Genomic DNA, 14,971 nt, shown 5'->3' with positions numbered 1-14,971 from the left:
GTTTTGGGACATAAAACCAAGGAGACCCAAATAAAGCAGCAAAATTCACTTGAACTTCTAATAAGAAAATACAATAATTTAAAGTAACAAAGCCTGATAGCCTTAGATAACAACATCTGAAGCCTGTGAAAAAAACAAAGAGTACTAAGAAAACAATCAAACATAATAGCTGTTCTCTGAATTAATCTAGTTTGGTAACTATTTATAGTTTTCAAGCAGATATTACTAACAGAGAAGTTTTTGGTTTGGGAGCAGAGAAGGTACTAAAGGTAAAAAACGTAATCTAACAAGGCAAATTAATCTGCTGCTAAAGCTTAATAGTTGAATAAAGCCCAAACCCAACTACATTTTTTTTTCCCATGAAGAATCTCAGAATACTGGGAAATACTGTTTTCTCCACCAACCAGAAAATGTGTTGTGTTTACCTTAACATGCCACTCAGGACGAGAATTCATGTAATCAAACAGCTTTTGATAATTCTGGTACTGTTGATCCCATTCTGAGCTCTCAGTATAGCGGAAATCATCCCCTAGTGGGGCCAACACAACTTTAGTACGGAAAAGCTTTGACTTCTTTCTGTATTGATCTAAAATAATCCAAGCCCTTGAGGAGGAAAAAAAGAAAAGAGCAATTCAGAAACCAGAAGAAGAAAACTTGGCATTTGGTAGAACAATTCTTAGTTATCAAGTTGTGCATTAGGGTGACTCATTAAACAACACATACAAAAGTCTCATTTTGTAGTAAAAAGCTGGATGCAATTCTCCCCACATGGGACACCATATTCAACCTACTATTGTTGCGAACACTGTGTTAATTAAATCCTTCAATAAGCTTATCAAGCTCCATCTCAAACAGTAGGGCAGTTTGGATCAACTTGTTCCCATGCCAAAACTAGCCTACAGTTCAAATTATGTTTACCTGCTTTATATTTAGATAACAATCCTAATCCTCTCCAGCCCTTATTTACAATAATAAGCAACCTCTTCTCCTCCCCTCTGGTAATTTGCTTTGGTTCTTTAGTTCATATCTTCACGTCCTTGACAGAAAAACTGCCCATAAATTAATCTCTGAGGAATACCTACTAACTATTGGATGGGTAAACTATTAGTTCTATCATTAAGCAGCAATATATTAAAAGTCACGAGTCTGATTTCTCCTCCCCCTCCAAGTTACAACTATTATCAACATCTTCAGATGCTGATCTCCTCTAATTAAAATTATGTAACTAATTTTCCGAGGAAATACAAACTTTAGTAACATATTTAAGAAAACCGCAATACAAATTACAGTGTTCTTAAAAGAAAATAGCAAAATCCAGATTCCAGTTAGTTTTTTGCTTCTACAGGTATTTTTCACAGATGCTCCAGCAAAATCAACTTTGAACCAATACTCTTGAAGATTTGCTATATAACACAGATATTATGCAGGAATTCTAATCCAATATATTTGAAACTCATATTTCTTTGAACAGCATGTCGAGGTTTACTTATTTATCAGATTACAGAAATACTGAATAGATATCAGGTTTGACTGTATTCTGGAGGGAGGAAAGGGCCACAACATTAACTTTAGTTAAGAATCTACAGAGTTCTACTGAGACTAAAATTTATGCAACAAGTGGTTTCCCCGCATCCCCAGTAGTTCAGATTATTAAGTATGCGTTCTTGAATCAATAGTTTCCATGACTTTCAAACAGGTTGTAGATTTAAACACAGAAACTTCCTCCCTGCACAGCTATCAGAACAACTGGCACAACACAAGACTTCACAATGCTTTCTTCTAGACCACTCTAACTCAAGTTTTCCAAAAGTAGTCTATGGTTAAAATTATACTTTACTTTTAAGTCTCTTGAAAAATACAGGTTACAGTTAACAGGGTATTTGACTGACATCTCTCTTCAAAGTCCTCCTCTAATTTATTTCCAAATCTACTGCAAACAATTCATCAGTACTGCTGTTCTCCCTTTCTACTCATAATTGGGTGTTATTTTATTAGAAATTTTTAAGGGGGCAGCATTATCTTCCTTCAATTGCAAACCAATTTCAATTTCAAAAACACCAAAGAAAAATTAAATGTCTCATATATCCTCTTAGGTTTCTCTTAAATAACTTCCTAAATCATTACTTCAGAAAGGAGTGAGAAGGAGTCAGTAGAATGCCCCAGAGAGAATTCAGTGAAGACAAAAAATACTTCTAGGAAAAAAAAATATTCCACTGAGTCCCACGAATTTTTTTACCCTTACTATTTTTTTACCCTTACTATTCCCCTATGAAACAGTATTAGATACATTCTGATATATGTTTATCCTGCCTGAGTAAAAATTTGAACACGAAGGAGATCAGAGATGATAAACTGGTTTTAAGCTTTCAGATTATCTCTGAATGATTGACACCTTTCACAAAGAAAGAAAACCCCTTTATATCACAAGTGTGTTCTTTTAATGCAGAAAATTGAAGTATTTGGTTAAATACTTATGAAGACAATATATCTGGTTTTGCCCCTTCCTAGGGGGGAAGGGGGAGGAGCAATAGCCACACATAGAGTCCATGGGAATCACAAGAAATTTTGCAGCAGCTATAGCAAGTCCTGCGTGACAGGTCTGACAGTGGTCATGGCTTCATTAGGGATTCACTCTTTGATAATTGGAAAATTTGCAACTAGAAAAATTCTTTCGTATTTCCACACATGGGTGAGAGAGAGAGACATACACTAAAATAAACTCTGCTTCTACTAGTAAAACAAGTCTTTCCCATTCAAGGGGGAAAGAAAAAAAGCAAGCAAAAACCAACAGCATTTTTTTCTTCCTAGTGTGCAAAGCTTCAGCATTTAAACATACGGACAAGGATGCAGCTTCAAATCAGGGCAAGTGCTATAGTAGTCTTTGTTGTTACAAAGTGTAATTAAACACGTACAGGTCTTTCATTCCTTCTTATCAAGTGTCACAACTTAAGTGGTAAGGCAATGAAAAATCCAACAATTACTAGCCTGAAGTTTTCAATTCAATATCTCTTGAATGTACACATAAGGCCATAATAGCATTAAAATCAAAAGCAACAGTCCCAGCTGAGTATTCAAGATCTGGGTTTTATTAATTTTATCTTTAACTCTGAAGAAATGTCAGTGATCTAAACTTGGTCTCTAAATTAATCAACATTTTTCAAACCCATGTAGTGTAGATCTCCTCCATTTTTCCAGTCTTAAAGCAATCAGAGATGAGAGACAGATTAATTAGTGTTCTACAAACCTTTAACCTTGGAAAGCTTATGATGTAGAGACAGGTTTTCCAATTACTTCTCACACCTCTCATCACAACTGTAAAATGTGTCGTTACAGAGGTCAGATCAATGAAGTTTTTGGCTGCTTACAATATTCCAAATTTTCATAAAATACAAGTGGTGTTTTAGCATTCTCCAAAACATTACTTCCTGTGTTTTAGTGGATTTGTTTGAAAATAGACACTAGAAATGTGGTTCCAGTGTTCCAAATGTAAATAATCCAGGTTTTCAATTCAAAGACCATTTGTAAGTTTTACTTTTCCCTTAGGTACTGTCTAGCATACTGCTGTTTCAATTCTGTTAGACACCAAAATTGTTTTAATCCACCAGAAGCTGATACAAAAGGTTAAGTTTCAGAGACCATATTGAGATGATAATCTCTTCAACTTGATCATATGTTCATTACATACCTGCCTCATTTATTTTATTCTTTGATATACTTTGACATGTGAGAGAACCACTTCTTTTACAAGATCTAATTTAGATTGTTATGCAAAGGTTGCATCTAGGAAGTGCAAGGATAAAATAAGATCTAATTAAAAAATAAGACTCTTTAAAAAACTATTCCAAAGCAGACTCTACATTTTATTTATAGCCTCTACATTTCAGGTATTTTTTAAAGAAGTCGTTACTCTTCTGCACATATGTGTCCCAGTTAATTAGAACACATAGTCAAGATTTTTCTTTCCATAACTTTGATTTAAAGACATATGAACTTTCCCTCACATTTTATAAGCATTGAGTATGTCATAACGATTCTTCTACTTTTCTCTTGTCACTATCAGCTTTTATTTCTCTATTTTTTTTAATTTCTTTTTCCTATCATCATTCCAATTTCTACCTTAAAACATGACAATTGTAACATATTCTGATTTATTTTGGTTTTATCTTCAATAACATTTTGCAATTGAATTTTTAATGATAAAGTGAAGTTTTCATAATGCCTTTCAGAATTTATCCTCATTAAAAAAAGAGATGCATACTTGACAAGTAGACAACCAATGCATCATCATTTTATCATTACTTTAAAACTTCAGCATCAAGAGTCAAATCTATCTTTAAATACATTTGTTATAATCAGCAATTTGCACTAATTGTAAACACCTAAATAAATTTCTAACTCTGCAAATTTGGGATATTTTGAAGGCCTGAAGATAGCAACAGGACCACAGAATACAACCATTTTCTGGAAAAACTTTTGTCAGTTTTAGTTTCCCTTTCTTTTCTTTTTTATTTTTTATTTTCCCTCCCTTTCTCCCAAAATTGAATACTAGTTTTGTGAAACTATAAATTTGATTCTTGACCGTGGCAAAACAACACAGTGTTTCTATTTGAAAACTAAAACTGAAGCTAACAGGATTTCCTATCAAAAGACATGTAAGACATAGGACTGAGATTCATTTAAGGTGTGCACTTCAGACAACCTAGGCGACAGGTTGCCAAGTTTTTCAAGGATACATCATTTAGGAAATATGCCACTATTTGAAGTTATAGCATACTATACCATCCTGCCCCTGCCTGAAGTGTTCCACTTGCAGGGAACAGATCAGTGTTCACAAAATTCACAAAACCTACAGTAAAGCAGTAACATGACCACAACCAGATGACTATGTTCTACAAAACAGATGACAATGTTCTGCCTGTCATTCAGTAATTGATTCATGTATCACAAATAGAGAAGAAAAAAAAAAATTCATCTTTCTTAACTACAAGCTTCCTTCAAATTTCGCTGACAATTACGTTCTGAACTAAGGAGCAAACACTAGGTTAAGTAATAGGTAATATTTACCTATTACAAGCTTATTTTAAGAACTTGTACTGGTTTTGACTGGGGTACAGTCTTTTTATTTCCCTGGTGGTCTAGTGGTTAAGGGCGCGGCGCTGTCACCGCCGAGGCCCGGGTTCGATTCCCGGTCAGGGACACTCCCCGGGCAGATGGAGCTTGTTAGCCCTGTAGGCAATCCATCTACGTCCTAAGGACCTCGCTGCCACCATCCAAGCTCGCTTGGCCCCGGCAGATGAACTTTAGGATTAAAGGGTGGGCTCAGTTCCGCGCACACTGTGTCTCACCTAAAAAATCCAATGCGCAGGCTGGAAGGTGTAAAGACCTTCCCCGGATCTTTGCTCGCGAAGACTGGCCATTATTATTAGCTGGTATGGGTCTGTGATTTGGATCTCCACTGATATTTTAGATGTTTTAGTTATTGCTGGGTAGGGCTTGCACTGAGCCAAGTCCTTTTCTGCTTCTCATTTTATCCCACCAACAAGCAGGCTCAGGGTGCACAAGGAGCTGGAAGGGGCTACAGTGGGGACAACTGACTCCAACAGACCAAAAGGATACTTAATAATTTTTGATGTCATCCTCAATACATAAAGCCCACGGAAGAAGGAGGAAGTAGGGGACATTTGGAGTGATTTGTTTGTCTTTCCAAGTCACATGAGATGGAGCTCTCCTCTCCTGCAGATAGTTGAACACCTGCCTGCCCATTGGAAGCAGTGAAGTAGTTGTTTGGTTTCCTTTGAGTGTATTTGCAGCTTTTCCTTCCCCTATTAAACTGTCTTTATCTCAACCCACGAATTTTCTCACTTTTACTCTTCTGGTTCTCTCCCCCAAACCCACCATGGGGCCAGTGAGGGAGCGAATGCATAAAGCTGAGCTGTCAAAACACAGCAGAACTATATAAATTCATCAAGTTATGCTACATATAATTTTTGAACAGCGTAATTATGGGTTTTTTTAAATTTATTCCCTTGGGGAATACATAAAAACTGTACCTGTGTTGAACATTTCCAGCATGAATGGCTTCTGGTGGAACTCTCCAAGGGCAGCTTACTCTTCCTCCAGGAAGTCGTTTGAAATCAAACTGGCAGCAGATTTTCGGGTCCGGACCACACGTATGAGGAACATCATAGCTATAGAAAGGCATCATATGACAAAGAATATCTGTACTGGATCCCAAATCTGGAATTAAATACACAGAGTACACTTTTAAAATAAACCCTATCAGATTTGCCAAAACTAAATTAATTCCATGTTCTTAATCTAAGAATTGCCCTAAAAACATCAGATCAAGACAATTTCTTATACAATTTCTTATTTTGATATATATCTATACCTTGAGTCTACCTTTGTGGGTACCTTATATACATATATAAGGATGATAAAACCACAAATTCAACCAAGACTGGAATATTATAATCAAGCACCAGCTGATTGGGAAAGATATTAGGGTTTTTTTACCCAGATAAAACTAATGATTTTCAGAATTTTGGAGGTAACCAAGCACATCTTTTATAATTTGAGTGAATCAAAGCAACAACTGAAAAATAAAACCAAAAAAAACAAAGCAAAGAAAAAACCATACCAAAAGCCAATCATTCTGCTGTCATTACCTCATTAGCAGAACATATGAATTAGTAGAAATGTTCCTTCTCCTACACTTTATTTCCACATAGAAGGAAATAAAGGTGTAGGAGGAAGGAAAAAAAATGAAAGCAGAAAAAGAATTTTCCACGCCTTATACCTTTTTTTTTAATGCATACTTGCAAGGAACATAAAAGAATGAAAATAAGAGGAAGTAAAAGTACAAATGAAAATGAAGAAAATTGATCAGAGGAACAATAGCAATAATCCTGGTTTTTAACACCTTTCCTACCCCGCAGCTATTCTCATTCCCTTTCTGTTATTAAAAAAAAAAAAGAGGGAGGGGGGAAGGAAAAGAAAAAGTTAAGCTAGATGAAAAGGTTTGGATTTTTTTTAATCAGAACAGCAAGTTTAAAATTTTTAAGTTTAGACTTACTCCTCTAAGCCTATTCTGTAAAAATTTCCATAGTATTTTTTCAAGTTCTCGTTGCATTTTATTTGAGTAAATTAAAAAGTAAATTGATATAAAGGAAAAACATATACCCCAGTTCTGTCTCCAAAAAAATTCTAGTGTCTTTTGTGTCGCAAAATGCTTTTTAACTGAGTAATGAACTCTCTGTATAAGCATATTGGAAAATCCTGTGCGTTTCAGAAGGTAAGCCATTGTTGGTGAATGCCCAAAAGGATCAACTGCCCAGCCAGACTTTGGTTTTACTCCTGTTGACAAAAGAAAAAAGCAAAAAGGAGAGGAAGTTTTACTTTTGTCTCAAAGAATACTACACCAATAATTCAAATTAGAGCACTAAAGATAATATTTCCAGGAAGATACACAGTTTACTATTAAGCCTCCTGCAGACACCCCAGGAATTAAAAAGATAGAATTAAACAGATAAACAATTAAACAAACAAATAAATAAATCAAATATCTTATAAGCAAAACATTCTAACTAAATAGAAATATTCAGCATTAGGACTCCTTGTTGCTACATATTTCAATTGTGCATTGAACATCTCTACTTGGAATCATAATGAAACACATCTCCCTTTTCACTTTAAATCGCTTACAGATGTCACAATTGAGAAAGAAAGCTGAAGCAAAATGAACAGATGTAGATGGATTGATATTGTAGCTTGTCAAAATTTCACTGTTATTTAAATAATATTAATCTTTTTTGGCTCTGGAACTAACTTTTCTTTTGACTTATTAGTTGGTGATCAATATAATCATGTTAATTAATATTCTCTTTTCTCTGAACTTCACATAGTAAATAAAGAACCCACTAACTCTTGGTTCTTCAACATGGTTCCTCTGGTACTTTTCACTGTCTTTTGAAAAAAAAAAAAAAACAGTAAGGAATGCAATACCCTTTTATTAGGTCTTTCCTTCCCCATTCAATTATGTCAAGCTGTGTTTATGGAAATTGCAATCTAAGAAAAACGGTGGAACAGCTTTCCAAAATAATTTCAGTTAACTGCATGAAATAATGTTATTATTAAAATCACTGAACAAATATTTTCTATATATAAAGGTTTATCTCTACTTATGGAATTAAACAAAAAAATCCATCCCAAAGCCAATAAAACAGTTCAGTCAATGTAACTGCAGTCCATAATCCCTCAAAGTTGCAATAGCAGCATTTTTATTTTTCAAAGTAAGAACAATTCTAACATTACAATCAGTTTAGGGTTTATAGCTACTACTACCACCACTGCTACATCTGAATTTCGTATTTACTTTTTTTAAAAGCTTTACATAAGAGAACCCAATGAATAAAAAAGCCTGCAGAATAGATCCCAACACATGAAGGAAATTTAAATTTTCACTCATTTTAAGACCTTTGTCACAATTTTCAAAACACTGAAATGGCAACTGGAAGCTGTTAGTGATACAGAAATGGTTTCTAAAACTCAGCAAGATCTAGTGTTAATATTTTGTTATGTCAATATTCTGTGCATATCTTACATTGATCAAGAAAAAATGTTATGACACAAAATTGTTCAAATTCCCTTTGCCCAGGAACTTCTATCTGCAATCACGAATTGCAAATATTGGACTCCCGTAAGTGGTCTGATTTATTGTTTCAGGAAAGCAAAGTAAAGAGAGCCTTCTAAACAACTAAAAAAAACCAACCAAACAAACAAAAAAACCCCCAGACTTCCTGTATTAGCGTAGTTAAATTTTAGATAAATATACATACCAAGGTTCTTTTCTAGCCACTGATGTCCTTCTATTAGTTGGTCAATTAAAGAAAAATAATGAGGAGAGGCTTCATCAGCCATGACCCATCCTCCTGTTACTATTTCAAACTGTCCATCTTTTATTAACCTGAAAAATATGTAAATTTTGTTCAGAATCTTCCATATGAAAACACACTCTTAAAAATCAACTTCTGTATATCCAGTAGGTATTTACCAGTGAGGTGATGGCAAAATCTAAATTGCTTGTACTACTTCCATCATTGGACTACATTTCTTTAATCAAATGGGGAATAATGAATAGTTGAACAGTGACATTTTAATGCCTCTGTGCAATGAAAACCACCTCTACTGCATGTGCAATATTAGATACCATTTTTTTTTAATCCGGAAGAACGTTGTTTCCTGTAGATTACATTACAAAAATGTATGTGCCACGCTACTGAAGGCTAACTGAGAGATACCCAGATATTGCACATTTCAAGCACTACTAATATCTCCCCATCTTTGATTTAACACTCTTTTTAGAGTTTTAGAAAGCCGATCGATCTTAGAGGTTTATTGTCTCTATAAAGGCTTCACACCATCTCACTCATTAAAATGCCTTCTTGAAACAGATCACAGGATAATCCAGTCTCTCGATTGTCAGTGAACATAATGATCACATTTCCAACATCAGGTTGTCCTTACAGTTTCAGCACTTACATTGTACACCAGCATATAAATCTTTAATGAACTCAAGAAAGAAATACAGTGAACTTATCAAAACTTTGTCACATCATAGATAATACCCATAAGAGTAATGAAAAACATAAGTAAAATAATCTCATGGGCACTTCTTTAAGTTAGAGCAGCTTAACCAATACCTGACGCCTCTGAAGAGAGGAACACAGTTACCTAGTGACTATCATTTACTGTTTATTGTGTTACAAGAGATCTCTTTGATGTCAAAAAACAACAGCTGTGCTATAACATATAGCTGTGCTATAACACATGTATTGTACATAAATTTTTAATGACTAGTTTTCTATGTAATTCCCCAGATTTCCAGCATTACCTAACCTTTACAGTTGTGAAGATCTAACAGACTTACTGTACACTGCAACACATGCATCAGGGCACAAGAAGGAAGGCTTCACAAAGATGAGCCAAGAACTGTTAGATTTTGTCTTAAAGCAAAGTTAAAAAAAAAAAAAATCCCCACTTCCTGAAAACTCCAAACCAGATCTTTACTTCAAGTTTATCCAAGAAGCCTGTTTTCTTGTCTCAATATCTAGGCAAATCTTTTACTTCTTTATAACTTTACCATTATAGCAGTTGAATGTTTACAAAAAACTCCATATATTTAAAAACAAACAAAAAATCTCATTTCATAATTATTAACATAATTGTTATAACTTAAGGAAAAATACATAAACAGCTAGTATGAAAGATTGTATTTATTCCATGGTCAATACTTTCATGTAACTGCAAATAAAGTTTGTAATCACAATTCCATTACAACTTGAATGATATCTTCATGGTTGTACATGGAAACATTCAGTCAAATTTTTAAGCAACTCAGTAATTTGTCTTCAATTCTCTGAACAGATTTCTATTTTGTAACTGGAAAAAACCCAAACCAAGTCCAGAAAGTCAGAACAGAAGTAGACAATTGTTCTAGCAATTCTCCAGCAGAGCAAATTGAAATATCAAGTTTACAGTGTAGTCAAATACATAAATCTTGGAGCATGACACATGGAAGACAAGATATAGTTCAGTGTTCAAACCTTTTAACAGCATTCTTTTTTTGGCTATCTATTCCATCCCACCATTTTGAAAAGTAGGAAATCTCGGACCATATAAACTTCCTTCGATTGTCTTCTTGCAGTTTTATAACCATGTTATTTAAAATATGCTGTGTCTGATCTCTAAAGTAATCATCAAAAGTCTTCAGCCAACCTAAGAAAAACAAAAAATGAAACTGAAGTTGCTAACTTCATAGGAGTATACAGATTTACACCAGAGAAATGGAGACTGTCTTAAATAGTTGTTAATGTGAGTGCTAGTAAGTCAAAGTTACTGATGCTACCAATAATTTAAAAAGTGTTAAAAAGTAGTATTTAGTCCTGAGAGGTGTTCGTACACTTTCACATGGGCGGAGAGACCAAGAGAAAAATCTACTTTAGTCACTCTCAATAACATTTAAGTGCTGCTTATACTAGGGCTGTAGCCACACTGAGCAATAAAATACTCTGATCTGGTACACATATATTATAAAGCTCACAAATCTCAACTCTTAAATTGTTTAATGAGAAGTCATTACCAAAATCATCACTGCTAGCAGAGCAATAGATGCTAGAGGTGTCTTTCAACCCCCTTGGGTCATAGCTGAACATCATCTTTCAAATCCAGTTGTGCTGGTTGACAATCTCACTGTCCCTGAGCAGAGTTCTCCTCTCTGGATTTTAGCTGCCTAATCCACTTCAGGTAGTCACAAGAAACTGTTGTTGAAGCATGTGACAGCTGACATAAGGGTTTTGCCAGTACAGTAGATTGTATGATCACTCCTTAATCTGCTCCAGAAAGAAATGCCACCTATCTGATGGCCCTAGCCTCACACAACAAAACCTCTCTCCATGGTTTGAGATTAACCTGCACTGGGTGAGTTCTCCCCAGACCAGACACTCTACTGAGGTGCTCAAATCTTCCTCAACTGCCAGCAACTAAAAGACAATTATGCCACCACTGATCAAAAGTGTGAAGGGCACCCATTCGACAAAAGTATGAAGGGAACCCATTCTCAACGCTTATTTCCCAGTAATAGGTAAACACAGTAGCTACTGAAGGGAGAAACATAAAGACCCCAGGTTTGTAGGTCATGATTACATTCATATGAAAGAAGTTAACCCAGATTAAGCAGAATTTAGTGTTTCAGAGTATCAGTACATTCAGTCATCCTCCCCCAAAAAAAGAACATGGAATCTAGACCAACCACCTTCCCTATGGATTCTGTTTCTTAGATTCATAGAATGGCTTGGATTGGAAAGGACTACCTAGTTTCTAAACCCCTCACCATGAGCAGGGATGCCACCCACTAGATAAGATTGTTTCAAGGCAGTTTCTTTGCCTTTGAGCTGCATATTCTCACTAGCATAACTGGTTACATGAAAAGTTAAAGTAGTCTCAGATGAGAAAACATAAAATGTAATGAGAATTTAGAGCCTCTGCAGCTAATATCTTTACTGACTCCATTTCTTGGTAAATATCTTTTACATACATTGTTACACTATAGGTTCATGATGCCTTAAGGTTTTTTTTCCAGAATGCATTTCCTTTGCACAATGCTTTTTTAGTCCTCTGGGAAAGGAATAATGTAACTGTTAGCTATACAAGAGATTTCAGATGTTTGCTACAGATAAATTTTCCCTCTTTCAAGTGCAGTTTCATACTGTAGACAATTGCACAGAAATGTCTTTACCAAAAACAGTATCAAGTCAGGAGATTTCTACGATAACACTCTTTGCAAAAACAAACAATAACCAGTCTCACACAATCACCTTTGGTGAAGGAACATTTACATTTACCAGGATTATCTCTCAGTTTAAATCTTTTAGGTACCAACTGAGAAGCCTACATGCTGAGAGATATTTAGATTGTATGCGTGAGGAGAGGCAGATTTCTTGCTTTTAGTTGTTGCTGGTATATTGATAGATACAATTTTATAGTAAAGGCACAAAGAATTTACATATTAAGGAAGACTTAGGAATAAAAACCTGACACCAGCAAGGAAGTCGGCTCTTAAAGGTGACTGACAACAGCATTAAGACTTCAGATAAGCCCTCCTGAACAACGTATGTCAGGAAAAAGCTGCAATAGAAAGATGGGAGGCAGCTCCCGTAACTTCAAAGAATTCTTCAAACCCTGTTATTGAAGGGCCAGTCATGGGAAGGACTTCTCTGAGATATGAAAGAATAAGTATCTTACTATAGATTTTACTCATTACTCCCTCCAAGACAGATGTATGAATGCATATAAAAATACATATCTTAAGCTATGTTCACTATGGTCTGTGCTTGGAAGAAGGCCAGAGCAATGCTGGAAAGGGAAAAACAGATTAAACATCCTTAGATAGAGCTCTCAGGTGCACCAAGAGGCATCATTTGTTTGCAAAATTAAGAAATGGACACATTACTTACATACTTCCTAGGTGAAGAGGAAATTCCTACTGGGAAAATACAGAAAATTCCAAGATTGATAACACAAAAAGTTAAAGAGGAAAAGGTGTTGGTGAGGCTACCTCTGGTTACGGAGGAGTATTTATGCTTTATCTGTCTTAGAAATTTAGTAATTTTGGTGACTCAAACTTTTATAAAGTGGGTGGGAGGGTGTATGGTTTTGGTTGAGTTTTTTTCATTGGGACTTTTTGGTTGGTATTTTTGGTCTGTGATTGTTGTTTACTTGGGACTTCTTGTTTTTTGGTTGGTTTATTGCTATGGGGGTGTTTGTTTGGGTTTTTTTACTTGTTTGCTTGGGGGCTTTAAGGTGGGGTTTTTGTTAGGGTTTTTTTTGGTTGGTTGGGCTTTCTAAACACAGACAACCCAAACTTGATAGAGAAGAATGCCACGGAGAGGGTCTCTGGACCTGGAGAAAACTTTCTGATCTTCCAAAAGATAGGATCATATTTCAAGCATCATGGCAAATATATAGTGAAGCTCAAGGCATTTCTCAATGAGTGAGCTTAGTAACTTTCACCCCAGTTTGGAGGCTTATAAGAGATGAGTCCATGTTCTCAGCAGTTCTGCTATTTTGAGGACAGTTTTCACTGTTCTCAATAGCAGAATAGAAGCAACACAGTCCCCTAGTCTCAAAAGACACATATCTAAAAATCCAGAGACTCTGAAGAAGTCTCCTCCAGCACAACCTGATATTGAGAGCCTTTGCTATTGGCCAGCTGAGCCAACAACAGCTTCCAGACTGTGTGCCCTGTCTGGCACACAGGAGGAGGACTGTAATTTGTAGTGACAGATGGTAGTATCTACCAAAATAATCGCAGAATCATGTAGGTTGGAAAGGGCCTCCAAGAAAATCAAGTCCAATCAGTAAACCACCACCACTGTGTTCACCACTAAACCATGTCCCTCAGTGACACATCCACATGCTTTTCTGAACACTTCCAGGGGTTGCAATTCCACCACTTCTCTGGGCAACCTGTTCCAGTGTTCAACAACCCTTTCAGTGAAGGATTTTTTCCTAATATCCAATGTAAACCTACCCTGGCACAACTTGACACCATCTACTCTTGTAAATCACTTGTCACCTGGGAGAAGAGACTGCTCCCCATCTGGCTACACCCTCCTCTCAGGTAGTTGTAATAAGTGATGCGGTTCCCCTGGGCCTCCTTTTCTCCAGGCTAAACACCCCCAGCTCCCTCAGCTGCTCCTCATCAGACTTATGCTCCAGACCCTTCCTCAGCCCTTCTCTGGACTCACTCCAGCACCTCAGTATCTTTCTTGTAGTGAGGAGCCCAAAAGCGATTACAGAATTAGAGTTGTGGCCTCACCAGTGCCCAGTAGAGGTGGATGGTTCCTGCCCTGGTCCTGCTGGCCATATTATTACTGATCCAAGCCAGGATGCCCTTGGCCTTCTTGGCCACCTGGACACATTCCTGCCTCATGTTCAGCCACTGTCAAACAGCACCTCCAGGTCCTTTTCCCCAAGCACCTTTTCAGCCACTCTGCCCCCAGCCCATAGCGCTGCAGGGGATTGTCGGAATCCAACAGCAGGACCCAGAACTTCACCTTGTTGAACCTCATACAACTGACCTTGCTCGATCAATCCAGCCTGTCCAGTTCTCTCTGTTGAGCAATAATCTTGATTGACAAGAGGTTCAGTAAACTCAAATTTCTCAGATTCCTCAGAATGAATGTTCAGTGAGTCACTTTTGGGAAACAAAAGTGGTGCTACAGGATGAACCAAATACTACTAAGGTACGCAGTGCTAAAGCTTGTCATATGCAAAAGATGTTGAAGTTATGAAAACCTACCACAGCTGATTGCAGGAGGCATGACTCAAAGATGTGAAGTAGAAAACGAGAAGGTTGGAAGTTAGAGAGTCAAAGGTTAGCTCCAAAGAGTCCTTCTATAATGGTAATAGA

The 14,971-nt window shown here is 36.3% G+C and overlaps 1 protein-coding gene and 1 non-coding gene across 2 annotated transcripts in view; one reads left to right on the top strand and one right to left on the bottom strand.

Annotated features, from left to right (window-relative positions):
- Positions 1–14,971, bottom strand: part of MAN2A1 (mannosidase alpha class 2A member 1) — a 105,411-nt gene that overhangs the window by 66,282 nt on the left and 24,158 nt on the right. The window contains exons 4-8 of the mRNA XM_050328365.1: positions 10,605–10,776; positions 8,838–8,965; positions 7,183–7,356; positions 6,051–6,237; positions 426–603 (exon numbers count right to left, since the gene is read on the bottom strand). Of these exons, the coding sequence (XP_050184322.1) occupies positions 426–603; positions 6,051–6,237; positions 7,183–7,356; positions 8,838–8,965; positions 10,605–10,776 (839 nt within the window). The remainder of the gene's footprint in view (positions 1–425; positions 604–6,050; positions 6,238–7,182; positions 7,357–8,837; positions 8,966–10,604; positions 10,777–14,971) is intronic.
- On the top strand, positions 5,125–5,197 carry TRNAD-GUC (transfer RNA aspartic acid (anticodon GUC)). The gene has a single exon. It is a non-coding gene; the product is annotated as a tRNA-Asp (tRNA).

This window comes from Myiozetetes cayanensis, unplaced genomic scaffold, assembly GCF_022539395.1.
Source record: "Myiozetetes cayanensis isolate MyiCay16 unplaced genomic scaffold, myiCay2020 scf4, whole genome shotgun sequence".
NCBI lineage: Eukaryota > Metazoa > Chordata > Aves > Passeriformes > Tyrannidae > Myiozetetes > Myiozetetes cayanensis.
The sequence above is the reverse complement of the archived record's forward strand: the minus strand, read 5'-3'. Positions and strand labels throughout refer to the sequence as shown.